At 40.6% G+C, this 19,027-nt stretch overlaps 1 protein-coding gene across 2 annotated transcripts in view; it reads left to right on the top strand.

Annotated features, from left to right (window-relative positions):
• The window catches only part of Phka1 (phosphorylase kinase regulatory subunit alpha 1), a 113,404-nt gene that overhangs the window by 83,369 nt on the left and 11,008 nt on the right, over positions 1-19,027 (top strand). For both annotated transcript variants that reach the window (XM_021152825.2, XM_021152821.2), the window contains 8 exons: positions 1,286-1,442; positions 1,987-2,066; positions 5,318-5,396; positions 5,529-5,658; positions 9,387-9,488; positions 14,099-14,214; positions 14,497-14,535; positions 17,398-17,448. In XM_021152825.2, coding sequence (XP_021008484.1) covers positions 1,286-1,442; positions 1,987-2,066; positions 5,318-5,396; positions 5,529-5,658; positions 9,387-9,488; positions 14,099-14,214; positions 14,497-14,535; positions 17,398-17,448 — 754 coding nt within the window. The remainder of the gene's footprint in view (positions 1-1,285; positions 1,443-1,986; positions 2,067-5,317; positions 5,397-5,528; positions 5,659-9,386; positions 9,489-14,098; positions 14,215-14,496; positions 14,536-17,397; positions 17,449-19,027) is intronic.

The raw sequence follows: 19,027 nt of genomic DNA, 5'->3' as shown, positions 1-19,027 counted from the left end.
TGGAAGGCAGGAGAATCCGTCAAGGGTCATCCCTGGCTCGTATTTTCAAGGTTTGTCTCCAGGTTGAAGCATATGTCAAAACTTCAGTTCACTGCTGTCAGATACTACTTGTATGGCGGGAACACAGTTTCTTTATTCATCACCTGATGGGCACTTGGGGGGGGTTATTTTTCAGCTTTTGTGACTAATACTGGTGTAAATATCTGTGTACAAGTTAACACAACCATGTTTTCATTTTTTCTTGGATACATAACCAAGAGTAGAAATATTGAACTGAATGGTTAACTGGTAACTGGTAGGAACTGCTGGTTGATTCCTACATCCATGCGTACTGATGTTTACTCTGCTCAATTTTCTTTTGTCTTTATCTGTTGGAGTTCTTTATCTTTTTAGCAGAATTGATGGAGGAATTTAAAATATTTATTATTTATAATTTGTCCTACACTTTGCTTAGTTCTTTTCAGTAATACCTCTGTATTGTTTTATTTATATAAATGTATTGCACTACTCTTTATGGCTTCTGGTGATGTTTCATACTTAGAAAATCCCCTTCCTTCCAACATTATGAGCTAGTTTTCCCACGTATTTTTTAGCACTTTAATATTTATATGTCATTACAATTAGACTGTCAGGCATAGGCCTATTTTTTTTCAGATAGCTACTTGATGCTTTTAACATCATTTAATAAATTATCTACATTTGTCATATAATAAATTCCAGATTTCAGATAAGTTTCTTCATCTCTAGGTTGGTTTGTGTAACAGTAATTCCTACCAGTCATGTATCTGGATCCTTTCAACACAAATTCTAATACCATTTAGTTCTTAAAATGCAATATGCCTTCACAATTTGGAGTAGTTAAACCTGTTTATAATTTCAACCGTGTTGAAGCTTGAGATATAGGTAAAAGAACACATTGTTTAAAAGCTAAATTACAAAATTTGTATCTGGACATTTAGATTTCAAGATTGACCTTTTTTTTGTTTTGTTTTGTTTTTTTCTTTCAAGACAGAGTTTCTCTGTGTAGCCCTGGCTGTCCTGGAACTCACTCTGTAGACCAGGCTGGCCTTAAACTCAGAAATCCACCTGCCTCTGCCTCCCAAGTGCTGGGATTAAAGGCGTGCACCACCACGCCAGGCTCAAAATTAACTCTTAATTACAGCTCTTAAGAGTTTTTTTACTAAATAGTTTTCTACTAAAGGAGATTACAACAAGCATATCCATTATAATACTAAGAGAAAATATTTTTCTCATAATTAATATACTTCTATCTTTAAAATCCCAGAGGACCTGACTGGAACACTGAATTGTATGAAGAAGGGGGTGCTACTGTCAGAGAGCTTCTTAGTGAACTGTATGTCAAAGTTGGTGAAATTCGGCACTGGGGTCTGATCCGATATATCTCTGGGATCTTACGGAAGAAAGTGGAGGCACTTGATGAGGTACTAATAAGTTCTTGGGTTTATACATAATCTAAATGGGGGTGCACTTTTAAAGTTACTACGTGCTGGGAGTATAGCTCAGTGGTAGGGTACTGCATTCCTGGGATCCTGGGTTCGATCCTTTGCACTACACGGGGAGAAAAGCTTGATTTTCCTATGTTGTTGTTGTTTAAAGCAATCACAACTTCTAGGGTTTTGTTTTTTTTTTTTTTAGCACATCTATAAAGTTTCTGGTATTCAGTTAGCCTTTTATTTGTGAGTGACAATTACTGAACCACAACAACTACAGACTATAAAGGTGTTGTAAGCCAGAAGAGTTTGAGATCTTAGTGAGTTTACACTGAGCTGAAAGTCGCTGCCTTCTAGAAGGTGGAAGTGCCTCCTGATTTCTCCCTGGAAATCTTCTGATCATGTTTCATGAGAAGGAGAGCTTGGTGTGCGGCTGTAAGTTAAGGGGGATGAAGTTTTGTGGGCTGACAAGAAAAATGTTTACAAATCTGAAGGTTTCTTTTGGAAAAGGGTAAGCTTTGCTACCTCTGCCTAGGCCTGCACAGACCTTCTGTCCTACCAGAAACACCTGACAGTAGGACTTCCTCCAGAACCTCGAGAGAAGACCATCTCTGCGTGAGTGGGTCATGTGGTTGGGTTTGATAGAGTTTCTCTGCACCTTTAAGAAATTGTGTGGGCTTGGCACCGTTCTCTCACCCTACTTTGTAGAATATCTTATATGCAAGGCTGCAGCACAGGAGAATGACAGGGTACAAGTAAGTTAAAGACAGTGTTTATAGGAAGTAATACTAAAAGTTTTCTTACTGACTTTTCCTAAATCCCCTTTTAAAAATATTATTCATTTAATGTATGTGAGGACACTGTAGCTGTCTTCAGACACACCAGAAGAGGGCATCAGATCCCATTACAGATGGTTGTGAGCCACCATGTGGTTACTGGGAATTGAACTCAGGACCTCTGGAAGAGCAATCAGTGCTTTTAACCGCTGAGCCATCTCTCCAGCCCCAAATTCCTTAATTCTACTTATTCTAAACACACACACACACACACACACACACACACATATCCCACACCACACCACACCAGGAGATCAGGAATTAGCAACATAAAAGACAACCGTAGTCTAAAAGAGAAATAGAAGAAAGTATGTGGTTAGAGCATTGGGTTGCTATTGATATAGCTCCATGCTGCTGAAGAACGAATCAAAGGTGTGCATTTTATGTTTGGTGGAGGTGTGGGGGTAAGGGGTGCCTCTGCGGGCCCATGCTGAGGCATGCCTTCCCTGTAAGGGACCAGCCACATGATGGTATAGTATAGAAGAGAGTTTATTCAGTAGGTAGGGAAGTTGAAGGAGTAGAGGAAGAGAAAGGCAAAGAGGGGGAGAGGAAGAGAGAATAGAGGAGTAGAGGCCTGCCATGAGCACGTGAGAGAGAAGAGGGAGGGGAATGGGAAGGGGAAGGAGCAAGAGGACAGAACAAGAGCAAGAAGACAAGAGAGTGAGGAGGGGGCAAGCAGCCCCTTTTATAGTGAGTCAGACATACCTGGCTGTTGCCAGGTAACTGTGGGCCGGAGCCTAGACTAAATGGCAACTAAAGATGTGAAGGTCAAAGCTGAAAGGGAAAATAAGCAGCAGCCTGAGGTGGCATGTCTGCAAGAACACTGTCATCAGATTGTCACTGGCCCAGTTTACTGTAGCTTCTGATTAGCAGTAGTCCCCTGGGATAGACTGGGACAAGAGGGTGAGGAGTGGAAGTTTAATCCCTACCCATAGTATTATTCACTTACCACTAGCCATGCCAGTAAAGCTTCTCTGCACTAAGTCCTTGTAAGTTCATGCGATGATAGTGCCGATATTTAAATCTACAAGCAGATGGTATTTAAAAGAAATATTTTTAGAATTATTCTAACTTCATAAGTGATCAGAAATAAATCTGGTTTTCTATGAAAGAATTATCTAAAAAAAAACCCAGCATGTCTCCCCACCTGCCAGTTCTACTACAATAACCAGTGTAGTAAAAATGTTTTTTTTAATTGGCTTATTTTTTGAGACAGTATTACCGTATGCTCCAGTCTTGTCTGGAACATGCAATCCTCTTACACCTCAGTCCCCTTATTATACGATTATAGGTATGTACCACCATGCCTAGCTAGTGAGCTTATCCAGGGATTGACGAGAGAGAGCACTTAGCAGGGATGCTTCGGTGGTATCTGCACACTACCCTGTTTCCAGTTTATAGATATAAGATTTCAGCTGCCTGTAAGGTCCAGTACTGGATGGAGGCTTAGAGAGACATGTTCTAGGACATTTGCCACAGATTCTATATGTAACGTCTTAGTTATACTTTAGGAAAATAGTTTGTCTAACTTTCTTCTACTGCCATGACAAAATATCATAGACTTGGATGTTTAAATGACAGCAATTGATTCTGGCAGTTTTACAGTGTCAACAGGATTGGTTTCTTCTGAAAGCTATCAAGGACTTCATTCTAGGCATCTTCTTGGCTTGTATATGGCTGTTTTCCCCTATGTCTCCTGATATTTTCCCATCCTATACATGTCTCTGTGTCCAAAATGTCCCATTTTTATAAGGACACTAGTCATATTAGATCAGGAACTATCTTAATAACTTTAATCACTTCTTAAGAGCCCACTTTCCATTAAAATCCATTAAAATCTGAGGTACTAAAGATGTTGACTGAATTTCAACATCTGAGTGTTGAAGGACACAGTTTAACCTGTAAGGCCTTGCTTTTAGTAAACACAACCTTGTATCACAAATAAGATCACTTTTGTGTCACTAGAAGCACTTCAAAAGAATATGCCCTGACACATGCTTGCTAAGCACACCATGTCAAGACTGGAGAGATGGCTCAACAGTTTGTTTCCTAGCACCCAAGTCAGACAGCTCACAACCCCTTGTAACTTCAGCTCCAGAGGTTGGGGAATGATGTAACGCCTTTGACCTCTGAGGGCACCTGCTACACATTACCACCCCCATACACACACACACACACACACACACACACACACACACAAACTTAATTAAAATAAAATCTTATGTATGTCAATGGGAGAGAGTCATAGGGTTTGACCAGTTGTGGTGATATGTGGCTCTAATTCCAACTCTCAGAGGCCTGAGGCAAGGAGATCAAAAATTTAATGCCAGCCTGAGCTACATAACAAAATCCTATTTAAAACAAACAAATTACTCTCCCCACAAAAATACACAATAAAAAGGCTACTCCCACAAAACTTTGAGAGTCACAAATATGAATGTGTATATATACCTGTGTGTATGTGTGTTTGCAACTATAGCTGAACTGATGGAACTATTTAAAATATCAATATATTGGGGCTGGAGAGATGGCTCAGTGGTTAAGAGCAATGACTGTTCTTCCAGAGGTCCTGAGTTCAATTCCCAGCAACCACATGGTGGCTCACAACCATCTGTAATGGGATCTGATGCCCTCTTCTGGTGTGTCAGAAGACAGCTACAGTGTACACACTTTAAATAAATAAATAAATCTTTAAAAAAATAAATAAAATATCAATATAACCCTATAAGATGTGACTATAAAGTAATAAAATGGTTTCCAAAGGACACAGCTGAAAATGAACTTCTTTGTAGCTATTATGCTTACTTGTCACATGTTGAAGACAAATTATAAAACACTAGTCTGGAAAGACATTGAAGGGTGAGGTTTAGTGGAGTCAGAGTGGGCCACAGAGGTAGTGAATGAGCTTTTTGTTCTGATGATGATGGGCTAAGGCAGTGGCTTGGACTTGTGGTGAATTTTTACTCTCTAAAGTCTATTTAGGTTACGTTATTGTAGAAGTTGATCTTTAGTCACTGTTTTCTTCTCTAGGCCTCTACCGTACGAGGCACTCACTAAACTGATCGATGAAGCCAGTGAAGGCGACATGAGCATCTCAACCCTTACACAGGTGGGCAGCAATTAAAGCCTAGCCTGGCAGTTGATAAGTCAGTATTTGTAACTGACCTGACGATTTCCAAAGACAACAAACACATTGTGAAACCTGTGCTAACACTTTTGTTTATCTCCATTCTTTACACAGGAAATAATGGTCTATCTTGCCATGTATATGAGAACTCAGCCTGGCCTCTTTGCAGAAATGTTCCGACTTCGAATCGGTTTGATCATACAAGTTATGGCAACAGAACTAGCACACTCTCTTCGATGTTCAGGTATTTCTTTAATTCACAGTAACTAGTTTTAGGTGGAATTCACTTCTCGTGCAGATCCTTGGAGTTTGGAAGAGGCATGGAAAGGAAGACACAGAGCTCTGTGAGGCTGTTTTGTTCCTGAATTTATTGATCACTAACAAAGGGAGCAAAAAAATTGGTATATTGTGTACTGGCTCAGCAGCTTCAAAGAGTCCTCGGAGACTCTGCATTTCACAGTCTTCTTAACTAAGTCCTTTCAGCTAACTTCTTCCTAACACCTTAAGGGCTTTGGAGATTGACATACTGTGTTGGATTCTGACTCAGAGAAGGGAGCTCCTGGACACCAAGTGTGAGTCACTCACTAAACTGCATCATAGTGGTAGTGGTCGCTCAATATCACGATCAAACAAGGAAGGAAGGATTTTGTCAATGTTTTTCTAACAAGACTCTAAAGTATTTATAGGTTTATTTGTCAGCATAACAATTTCAGTTGAGAAAATAATTTTGGCCCGAGGAAGCTATACAGCAGAATTGTCACACAGGTTTATCTACCTTTTGATGGTGCTTTATAATCTTGCCACCTATGACTTTCACACTTGAGAACCATGTACTTGAATTAAAAAAAAAAAAAGCCAGGCACTGGTGGCGCACACCTTTAATTCCAGCATTCAGGAGGCAGAGGCAGACAGAGCTCTGAGTTTAAGGCCAGTCTGATCCACACAGGGCTATATGCTAAGCCCATGTCTCCAAAAATATTTCAAAAATGTTTAAATAGGTTTACAAATTTGTATCAGGACACATTTATAGCTATATGTGACTATGTGTGGTCTGCACGAAGGCTGTGAGTTAAATGTGCCTAAAGTGTAAAGTATAAAAGAGCTAGAGATGGCATAGAAAATATAATCACTGTGGCAAAACTCAAACTAAAACTCATTTCATGTATATTTCCTAAAATGGCATTTTAACAATTATTTAATTTTAATTATGTGTATATTTGCATGTCTGTGTATGTGTGCGTATGTGAGTACTTGCTCCTATATAGTTCCAAGGATATCAGATCCCCTAGAGCTGGAGTTACAGATGGTTGTGTTATAAGCCACCTGACATGGATGCTAGGAATGAACTCGCTTATAACCACTTAGCCATCTCTCCACTTCCCCACATGGCTTTCAACTTTCTTCTTAGAGGGGCTGGAGAGATGGCTTAGCAATTAAGAGCACTAGCTTCTGTTCCAGAACACATGGGTTTGAATCCTAGCAGCCACATGGCAATCTGAATTCCAGTGCCAGGAGATTCATTGCCCTCTTCTAGCTTCTTTAAACACTGCATACACACGATACATAGACATACATGCAGGGAAAACACCAGTACTCATAAAATGGTAGATATGGTCTACATTTTTGAGATGTTCCAAGTAGCCCAGGTGAGCCTATAAATTGTGATCCTTCTGCCTTCACCTCTAGAGTACCTAGATTATAGGCAGTCATCATAATGTCTGATGCACAAAGGCTCTTAATTGATATAGATCATATATATATATTCATATATATCTTCAAGGATATGTATATGTATATATATCCTTCAAGAAGAGAAACAATAATTATTTTATGACTATTATTTACCAGATACTGTTTTTTGGTTTTATATTTTTATGTATTATCTTATTTAATCCTTATAACCACCCACTAGAGAATACAATGTAATTCTGTTTCTGCAAATAAAGAAACTGAAAAAAAAAATGAAGAAAGAAAGAAAAGTATTGGGTAGGACACAGAGGCAGATGGAGGGAAACCTTGTCTCAAACTCTTCTCCCAATAAAAATATTAAATAACCTGCCCAATGTAACATCATCAGTATATAGTATATAGTAGAATTTGATGCCATGTCTGTTTGATTTCAAATGATTTCCAATCAGTACATTTTTAGAAGTAAATGTTTTGTATAGGATTTTGCAAGTGCAGTATCAAGGAATGTATTTTTTAGAGGGTTTGTGTCCTAGTTAGGTCTCTATCGTGGTAATAATGTACCATGGCCAAAAGCAACTTCTGGGGAGGAAAAGGGTTATTTCAGCTTACAACTTGAGGTTCATCATGAAGGTATGGGGGAGGCAGGGCAGGAACTTAAGCAGGAACCTGAAGGCATGTACTAAAGCAGAGTCTATAGAGGGGTGCTGCTTATTGGCTTGCTCCCCATGGCTTGCTCAGTTTGCTTTCTTACAGAATTCAGGACCACCTGCCCAGAGATGACACCACCCACAGTGACCTAGGCCCTCCCATTATCAATCATTAACCAAAAAGTGCCCCCACAGGACTTGCCAGAGCCACTCCCTCCAGTGAGGGTCCCTTTTCCCAGATGCTTTTAGCTCTTACTGGGTTGACAAAAAAAAACTAACCAACACAATATAATTATTCAGTACTAAACCTCAGCCATGATAAAACTCTCAGTCATTCTTTACTGTTCCTTGCCTGTAATCGGGTCCTCCTGTTGGCATCATCACAATAGTTTGCAGGAGGTGCTACTGAGTAGCTACGAACTCAGTAGTGCCTCCTGCAAACTATTTTATCAATCTCTACTCTTGAAGATTGATGTCTCCTCTGATTTCCAAGCAATATATCGCTCACTTAAGCAGTGCTATACACAATATTTTGTTGTTTTTACTTTTTACTTTTATTTTATTTTTCCTGTTTGCATGTTCTATGTCTCTAAAATTAATGGGAAACCTGTCAAAGTCCGGTGCTATGTGTCATACTTGCTTGTACTACTATGGCTTAAAATGATGACCTATATGCAGTTCCCTTCAAAAAATGACTACTGTTGATGAGCGCATTCAAGTTCTCCTTAGTATTCTTAATAAATTCACAGATTCATCTCCGTTCTCCTTTAACCATATACACTGAGAGCTTTTGAGTTTAACTGTGAGCATGTACACTCATTGCTATTCTCTGAATGCCTTCCATTTCTCTTGTTAACTTTCATTCTTTTCACCTTCAAATAAAGACTGTAGGGAGTTATGCAACAGTGTAGAAACAGAATGAAGAAGAAAGTAACGAGACAGCTAATCTACAATCTAGGTAGTCTGTTGTAGCCGTCCAGCAGCCATGTTCGAACTGGGTACCTGAAAGGGGAGCTGGAAATGAAAAGGACGGGATGCGAGAGAAGGATGAAGCCGAGACAAAGGTTCTGATCAAGGCTCCAAGTTTAATTTTCATCACTGTGTTTATATAGGGAGATCTCACAGACCCATTCTTTGTTTCAGCTTGTTTATGTTGCAAATCAAGGTCATTGGGCAGTCTATTCTTCTAAGTTCCTATAGGAAGTTGCATGTGCAATCACCTAGATCATTAAGCCCATTGTGGCAAGCACTCAGGGTCTGTTCAGCCTGCTCAAGGCTGGGGAAGCACAGTCTGTTCTTAAATAGTAAAAACCTAGTGTTGTATGAACAGCCAATTATATGGTGTTAGAAATTTGTTATGTAACCTACATCTTCTAAAGTGACTTCGAAATCTGATGAAAGGAAGTAGAGGGTACAACTTCCATCATAGAGGAAAGGAGAGGGCACATCGACATGAGCAGACCAAGTGTGGTCACCATGTTCCTGCAATTGTGTCACTTAACAGGCTGAGGCAGGAGGATGATGGGTTTAAGGCTAGCCTAGACTGTGTAGTGAGAGCTTGTTTCAAGGAGAAAATGGAACACGAGGATGTGGGAAGCAAAGTTGAGTTCCTTCTGCCTAAATTTCTGTCCATTAGCTGAAGAAGCCACAGAGGGCCTGATGAATCTCAGTCCTTCGGCCATGAAGAACCTCCTGCATCACATTCTCAGTGGCAAGGAGTTTGGAGTGGAACGAAGCGGTAAGACCCAGGCACTGGACCTAGACTTCCGGGAAGTCCCCAAATAAATAGAGCTCCAGTAAATAAAGCATGTAAAAGCAAAACTATCTTTGGAACAATACTTGAAATCTAAAAGAAAAATTCAGTTCAACAGAAGGTTTTGGACTGGGGAGAGGGCTGATGGTTTAGTGTTTGCTGCTAATACTTGATGAGCTGAGTCAGGATCTCTAGTCCCCACATAAATGCTGAGCTCAGTACCTTATGTCTGCAATCCCACCTCAGCCATGGCCTAGTTTGCTTTTCTTGCTGTGATAAATACCATGACCAAAAGCAACATGGGACTAAATGGGTTTATTTGGCTTACAAGTCCTGGTCACGGTCCATCACTGAGGGAAGCTAATGCAGGAACGCAAGCAGGCCAGGAACTGCTGTGGAGGCCATGAAAGAATGCTGCTTACTGGTTTGCTCCTCGTGGCTTCCTTGTGACTCCCTCAGTTTCTTCTTTCTACAACCTAGGATCACTGGTCCCCCCCCATTAGCTGGACCTTCCCACATCCACCATTAACCATGAAAAGGCCCCAACAGACTGGCCTACAGTCTGTTGGAGGCATTGTCTCAGTTGAGCTTTCCTCTTCTCACATGACTCCAGTTTGTGTTAAATTGACAAACAAACAAAAAAAAACAATAAAAACAAACAAACAAAAAACTAATCGACACACTCTCATATTGAGATGAGAGGCAGAGACAGGGGGCTCTCAGGAAGCCTGTGGGCCAGCTAGTCAATATATGCAGCATTGTGCTAGAGAGACCCTGTCTCAAACAAGGGAGAAGTCAAGGACCTACACGGAAGGTTGTTCTCTCACCTCCACATGCATACCATGGCAGACATGTTTGCTCATTCGCACATGCACTCTGCCTACCTCCCTCTGTCTCTCTGCCTCCCCCCACACACACACACACATACCACACGTTTTAAAAAGATTTGGAAACATACACATGCAATTCCTGTGGAGGCCAGCCAGCGACTTGCAGGACTGGGTTCTCTCCTTCCAACATATGTATCTCAGGAACTGAACTCAGGTCATTAGACTAGGTAGCAAGGGCTTATACCTGCTGGGCCATCTTGCTGGCCCTCATGTTTCCTTTTTAACTATGTATTACCTTTCATTTTCCTAAGTCAGGAGGACAACTAAAAACCCACAGTATGAATCGCTATTGTATTCAAATTGTCAGTAATTCAGCAGACCTGATAATGTTATGGGTGTGTGTATGTTGGTAGTTGCAACATATCAACTATGTCCTTTCAACCTTAAATTATACCTCTAGAGTATCACAAGCTAATCTTCATGTACACTTTTAGATTTTAATTAACAGGTGTTAATTGTATATATCACTGAAATTGCAAGTATTATTTTATTTTAGTACATGTGTACAGCTTGTGTCTATCAAAACCAGCATGCACTCTGGGTTTTTACAGTATTATTTATGCTGTATACCTAAAGAAGTAGAACAAAAACCTAAAGAAGTGAGAAAAAAGGATTATCTCATATGTTCAATTATTAACTTTAAGTTATACTTTTTCAGGTGGAGGGATGCTCAGACTTTAGCATATTTGGTTTTATTTTTGTTTTGTATTATTTAAGTCTTGTTGTGTCCTTCCATGGCCTCCAGGGAGAGAGCTGACTCAGGTAGTGAGGGAATGAAGAAAAGACAAGCATGTACAGACAGACAGACAGACACACAGAAAAGCTGAAGTCTGTGGATTGGGCTCTGATGAAGAAACTGCAGCATCCCCAAAGTTTATCATGTTTTCTTTTGTTTGTTTGTTTGTTTGTTTTTATTGGATATTTATTTATATTTCAAATGTTATCCTCATTCCTTATGCCCCCCCAGGAACCCCCTATCCCATTCCCCCTCCTCCTGCTTATATGAGGGTGTCCCCCCACCCACTCACCCATTCCTGCCTCCCTGCCCTCGCATTCCCCTACACTGGGGCATCAAGTCTTCACAGGACCAAGGGCCTCTCCTCTCATTGATGCCTAACAAGGCCATCCTCTGCTACATATGCAGCTGGAGCCATGGGTCCTACCATGTATACTCCTTGGTTGGTGGTTTAGTCCCAGGGAGCTCTGGGGGTACTGGTTGGTTCATATTGTTGTTCCTCCTATGGGGCTGCAAACCCCTTCAGCTCCTTGGGTACTTTCTCTAGCTCCTCCAATGGGGACCCTGTGTTCAGTCCAATGGTTGGCTGTGAGCATCTGCCTCTGTATTTGTCAGGCTCTGGCAGAGCCTCCCAGACGAGAGCTATATCAGGCTTCTGTCAGCAAGCACTTTTTGGCATCCACAATAATGTCTGCATTTGGTGACTGTATATGTGATGGTCCCCAGGTGGGGCAGTCTCTGGATGGCCTTTCCTTCAGTCTCTGCTCCATATTTTGTCTCTGTAAACCCTTCCATGGGTATTTTGATCCCCCATCTAAGAAGGACTGTGGTCTTCCTTCTTCTTGAGCTTCATGTGGTTTGTGAATTGTATATTGGGTATTCTGAGCTTTTGGACTAATATTCACTCATCAGTGAGTACATACCATGTGTGTTGTTTTGTGTCTGGGTTACCTCACTCAGGATGATATTTTCTAGTTCCATCCATTTGCCTAAGAATTTCATGAAGCCATTCTTTTTAATAGCTGAGTAGTATTCCATTGTGTACATGTGCCACATTTTCTGTATCCACTCCTCAATTGAGAGACATCTGGATTCTTTCCAGCTTCTGGCTATTATAAATAAGGCTGCTATGAACATAGTGGAGCATGTGTTCCTGTTATATATTGGAACATCTTTTGGGTATATGCTCAGGAGTGGTATAGCTGTGTCAGGTAATACTAAGTCCAGTTTTCTGAGGAACTGTGATTTCCAGAATGGTTGTACCAGCTTGCAATCCCACCAACAGTGGAGGAGTGTTCCTCTTTCTCCACATCCTCGACAACATCTGCTGTCACCTGAGTTTTTGATCTTAGCCATTCTGACTGGTGTGAGGTGGAATCTCAGGTTGATTTTCATTTCCCTGATGACTAAGGATGTTGAACATTTCTCTTTTTTTTTCTTTTTATTGGGTATTTTCTTTATTTACGTTTCAAATGTTAAACCCTTTCCTGAGTCCCCCCCCCTCCAGGAACTCCCCTATCCCATCCTCCTTCCCCCTGCTTCTATGAGGGTGTTCCTCCACTCACCCCACCTCCCTGCCCTCAATTTTCCTACACTGGGGCATCTATCGAGCCTTTATAGGGCCAAGGACCTCTCCTTCCATTGATGCATGACAAGGCCATCCTCTGCTATATATGCAGCTAGAGCCATGTTGTTGATGGCTTAGTCCCAGGGAGCTCTGCAGAGTCTGTTTGGTTGATATTGTTGTTCTTCCTATGGGGTTGTAAACCCCTTCAGATGCTTCAGGTGCTTCTCAACCATTTGAGTTTCCTCAGTTGAGAATTCTTTGTTTAGCTCTGTACCCCATTTTAATAAGGTTATTTGATTGCTGGAGTCTATTTTCTTAAGTTCTTTGTATGTATTGGATATTAGCCCTCTATCAGATGTGGGATTGGTAAAGATCTTTTCCCAATCTGTTGGTTGCTGTTTTGTCCTATTGACAGTGTTCATCATATACAGTTGAACCAGGAGGTGGGGCTATTGCATATGTCTGAACAAGGGGGCTGGGTTATCGAGCCTCCATAGGAGCAACCTTAAGGCTGTAAACATTGGGGAAAGGTAACTAAGGTAGATATTTTCTGCACACACTATCAATATTCATACTCAGATTCCCAAGGAAGGCTTTGCTAGCCCCTGAACCTCATCTGGGGAAGGTTCTGCTACATGGGACAGAGGCACTGGAGTCCTTGGCATGGCCATGCCAGTGTCAACAGCACATACTCACTCAGGACTTCATTCCCTTAGGACCCTCCACTCTCTGCACAAGTTAGAAAACAGGAGCTGGAGAGACTGCATGGCAGTTAAAAGTACTTACTGTTCTTCCAGAGGTGCCAAGTTCAGTTCCTATCACCTATGTAGATGAGCTCACAGCTGTCTGGAACTCCAGCTCCATGGAACCCAGCTCCTTCTTCTGCACATGTGGCATACATTTGTTTCTGCACATGTGTACATGCACATACATACATACAACAAACAAATAAAAATCATAAAAATAGCCAGGTGATGGGGGTACAGACCTTTAATCTCAGCACTCAGGAGGCAGAGGCAGGTAGATCTCTGAGTTGGAGTCCAGCCTGTCTGGAGAGGGAAAACAAGTTTCGGGACAGCCAGGGCTACATAGTGAAATCCTATCTCAAAAAACATCATCATCATCACCATCACCATCATCATCATTTATTTTAAAGTTAGAAAATAGTACTCAGGCTGGAGGTATTTCTAAAGTGAAGATTCTGAATTAGCCTGAGATTCTGCTATCAATATCTTCTGTGGTACTGATGCTGCTGGTCCAAGAACCACACTTAAAACAGCAAGGTTATACTAGGTTTTTCTTACGTTAAAAACAAAAGAAGGATGCACATTTAAGTCTTTTTAAAATGATTGAGAAAATGAGACTGATTGTTCTTTTTTCTTTGATATCTTATTCTATACAGTTCGTCCCACTGATTCAAATGTGAGTCCTGCTATTTCCATCCATGAGATTGGTGCTGTTGGAGCAACAAAAACTGAACGAACTGGAATCATGCAGTTAAAAAGTGAGATAAAGCAGGTAAGATATAACCTGAAAAAGTATGGATGTAGTCATAATTAATAACATTCTTAGCTGGACATGATGGTGCATGCCTATAACCCCACACACAGGGGATACAAGTTGGAGGATCAAGAGGTGAAAGCCAGCCTCGGCAACAGAGGAAGAGGGAAGCTGGTCAGGAATACTGGAGACACTGTCCAAAAACAAAATCAAAACCAAAACATCATTTTAAATGAGACTTTGCTGTGCTCATTTCCTTAGTTTCCCATCTGAGTGTAACTTGAACCATTTGTTTTCCAGGTGGAATTCCGTAGGCTGTCTGTCTCGATGGAGAATCAGGTGAACCAAGACATCTTTCAATGTTGACTGGCTTTCCTAACCCTTTTCAAAGCAGACTTTGTTGTGCTCACTTCCTTTGTTTCCCATCCTGAGTATAACTTGAACTGTTTATTTTTCAGGTGGAATTTCATAGGTTGTCTGTCTCAACTGAGAGTCAGGTGAAACAAGGAAGACTTTTTAAACAGACTTTAACTAGCCATAGCATACATTACCTCACAAACTTTCCACAAGTAATGACACACCATGAAATCTCTCCCATAGCAACCATTTGTAGACAGTGCTCCCTTTTGTAGATCAAATGACTTAATTTTAGGAGGAAAGTACCTGGCAACAGGTAGCAAGAAAGTGATGTCCTGAGTTTCCTTATTACAGTTAATGTGCAATTTATAATGGATTTTCTTTATAAAAGTAGACACACGTATTGCTTTTAAGAATAGCTAGCTGGAGAGATAGCTCAGCAATTAAGAGCAGTGGCTGCTCTTGCAAACAAAGAACCCAGTTTTGTTTTCCAGCATCAACATGGTGGCTCACAACAGTGTGACTCTTGTTCCTGGAGATTTGATGCTTTCTTTTGGCCTCTATGGATACTGCATGCACATGGTACACAGAAGTACATGCAGGCAAAATACTCATACACATACATGAAAAATAAATACATCTAAAAAAGCAAAACAAACAAACAAAGCAAACCACGGGCCCAGAGAGATGTCTTAGTAGTTAAGAGCCCTCACTGTCTTTATGGAGGAACCAGGTTTAGTTCTCAGCACATACATGACAGCTCACAAGTGTCCTTAACTGTAGTTCCAAAGGATCAGATATCTTCTTCTGGCTCCACAGGCACCAACCACACACATGGTGTACATACACACATGCAGGCAAAAATGTTATACACATAAAATTTCAAATTATATTAGTTCTTCAAAAATTAGGAAAAAAGAATAGGTACAAGAGTGTAGGGTAGAGTAGGTAAGGGTTTTATTTTTAAATCTTTTTGGAGATTTTAACATGTACAACACCATAAACATAAAGGACAATGGTGTTTTATTAGATTTTATTCCAAAATTCGACTTTATCAATGCTGAGAGAGGTACATGAGTGCTACTGTGTAGGTGAAGAAGAGCCATGTCTAAACAGACGAGGAATCACAGTTGCTCAACAGGATATTAGAGCCTCCTTTCACTGCTGCTAACAATGAATGGCGTGTTGCATTATACAATGGAATGTTTACTCTCTTTTAAAGCTGTGGGAAACTGTTTGATTTTAGGATATCTACATTGAGAAGGTGCTAATGTAAGTCCTTCTAGTACCACTTCGTTTTTGTTTGAGAATTCTACATATGCATATAATATACTTGGATCAAATCTAATCCCCAGTCATTCCCCTCCACCTTCTCCATACCCCACCCTCTTCCACTTTCTTCACACAACTTCATGGACTCATTTTGTCAAACCCATTGAGTCCACTTAATGCTACTAGTGTGTGCTAATTCCATGAAGAATGACCTAGGGTCTATGACCTAAAGACTATACTTGTAGAGATCACTTATATAGTTATTAATAGCACTTCATAAGAAAGGCTTAAAAGCCCTCCTACTTTCAAAGTAGAATTATAATAGCTCAGGGCATTAAAGCCTCATGGAGAGAAGAGGGAAATGAAGATTTTGTTTCTTTAAAGGGGAGTTCTGAAACCATTTAGGAGAGTTCTTGAAGATTAATTTTGAAGGAAGTTTGGGTACCTTCCTTAAATATCCTTTAGTGTTTGTATTTTATGCAAGGGGAAGACTGATATAAGAAGATGGGCTGGAGAGATGGCTCAGTGGTTAAGAGCACTGGCTGCTCATCCAGAGGTCCTGAGTTCAGTCCCTAGCACCCACATGGTGGCTCATAGCATCTGTTACTCCAGACTCAGGGAATCTGGCATCCTTTCTGGCCTCCACAAACACTACATGCATGTGGTCCCCAGATATACATATAAGCAACACACATACACATGACATACAAATAAAATACTAAATATATTTTAAAAGAAAAAAAATCACATGCTACAGTTCTTGCCAGGTAACTTTTTTATCTGAACATTTTCCTATTTGAAAGTGGAAAGGACAACTTCAGTGCTAAATAATTGTTCATTGGTGTGATTGGGTAACAGTCCTTGTTTTGGTTGAGGGTGATAGGCTAAGTGCATTATAGCTTGGGGATTTGTTTTGTTTTGTTGCAGCAAGGTCTCTATAGGTAACCTGATTATCCTGGAACTCAACATGTAGCTCAGGCAAGTCTTCAAACTCACAGAAACCCGCCTGCCTCTGCCTGTAGACTTCTGGGATTAAATGTGTGTACCATCACACCCAGCTCACATTATAGTTTTTTTTATAGACATCTGGTATTACTTACGATTTTTTTTATATTATTGGAACTTGAAGTCCTTGTTGCCATCTAGATTGAAGTCGACCTTTCCAGCTACTCAAGATTTTTCTCCTACACATTCAGTACCTACAGGTCTTCAATGGAGCCCAAATGCTTAAGACTATAATTTAGAGGATAGGGAGACTACATCATCATTGCTTTTTTATTTATAGCATCGCTTTCCATCCTTACATGCCTCTGTGGTATTTTGCATTGTTTTCTGCTATTTACCAGTACCCTAATTTCTAGACAAAGGTATTTCAGGGTAGTTTTTAATTTATTTTACCCTTTACTGTGGCATTTAGAGGAAACTTATTTCTTGGGCTTTTAATGATAACATGCTGGCAAATTACTTAAATGCTCTGTAGTATACTACTACTAATAGATTTTTTTAGACACAAATAATGCTTGTCTTATCTCACCTCTTTAAAAAATTTTACTTTCTCAATTTCTTTTATAGACTAGTGGCGGTCATCCCTCGGGTATAGATTTGATGTCACCATCCTTTCTGGTAACTCCTTTTATGTTATCTCATGTTTCATTCACAAGTGTTTTGATATAATGTTATGTAGATCATAACATAGTATTTGACTATTATAAAAACCAAAGTGGGGCTAGAGAGATGGCTCAGTGGTTAAGAACACAAAGGTCTATGCCTTTCTCTAGCAATCACTAATTAAGAAAATGCACTACAGACTTTGCTACAGCCTAATGTTATGGAAACAGTTTTGTGTTTGAGAGTTCCTCTTCCAAAATGACATGTGTATTTCTCATTTCTCTCACATCTATTTCTATGGGGCTGTATTAGTTACTTTTCTGTGTGCTGTGACAAAAATACCTAAAAAGTAACTTATGAAAAGTTAAAAGGTGTATTTTTGCTCACAGTTTGAGGGCACAGTCCACCATGTGAGGGGAAACATGGCAACAGGATCATGAAGCATCCAGTCACATTGAACCCACAGTTAGGAGACAGGTGAATGCTGGTTCTCAGCTCCTTTGCTCCTTTTTCAAACCTAGAATTTTGCAATTTTCTTTTTTTTTATAACTGCATACATATAACCAATGTATCTTGATTATGGCTATCCCCAACACTCACTTCCACTCTTCCCAGCCACCACCAACACATGCGCCTCTCCACTTCACATCCTCTCCATTTAATATTATTATTATTATTATTATATTTTCTTTATTTCAAATGTTATCCCCTTTCCTCATTTCCCCTCCAAAAACCCCCTATCCCATCCCCCTCCCCCTGCTCACCAACCCACCCACTCCTGCTTCCTGGCCCTGGGATTCCCCTACACTGGGCCGTTGAGCCTTCACAGGACCAAGGGCCTCTCCTCCCACTGATGACTAACTATGCCATCCTCTGCTACATATGCAGCTGGAGCTATGAGTCCCACCATATGTACTCTTTGGTTGGTGGTTTAGTCCCTGGGAACTCTGGGGGTACTGGTTAGTTCATATTGTTGTTCCTCCTAGGGGGCTGAAAACTCCTTCAGCTCCTTGGGTCCTTTCTCTGGCTCCTCCAATGGGGACCCTGTGCTCAGTCCAATGGTTGGCTATGAGCATCCACTTCTGTATTTGTCAGGCACTGGCAGAGCCTTTCAGGAGACAGCTATATGAGGCTCCTGTCAGCAAGCACTTTTTGGCATCCACCATAGTGTCTGGGTTTGGGAACAGTAATATGGGATGGATCTCCAGGTGGGACAGTCACTGGATGGCCTTTCCTTCAGTTTCTGCTCCAAACATTGTCTCTGTATCTCCTCCCATGGGTCTTTTGATCCCCTATCTAAGAAGGACCGAAGTATCCATACTGTGGTCCTCCTTCTTCGTGAATTTCATGTGGTCTGTGAATTGTAACTTGGGTATTCTGAACTTTTGGGCTTATCAGTGAGTGCATACCATGCATGTCCTTTTGGGTCTGAGTTACCTCACTCAGGATGATATTTTCCAGTTGCATCCATTTGCCTCAGAATTTCATGAAGTCATTCTTTTTAATAGCTGAGTAGTACTCCATTGTTTAAATGTACCACATTTTCTGTATCCATTCCTCTGTTGAGGGACATCTGGGTTCTTTCCAGCTTCTG

The sequence above is a fragment of the Mus caroli genome, chromosome X (assembly GCF_900094665.2).
Source record: "Mus caroli chromosome X, CAROLI_EIJ_v1.1, whole genome shotgun sequence".
NCBI lineage: Eukaryota > Metazoa > Chordata > Mammalia > Rodentia > Muridae > Mus > Mus caroli.
This window is presented reverse-complemented; position numbering and strand designations above follow the sequence as displayed.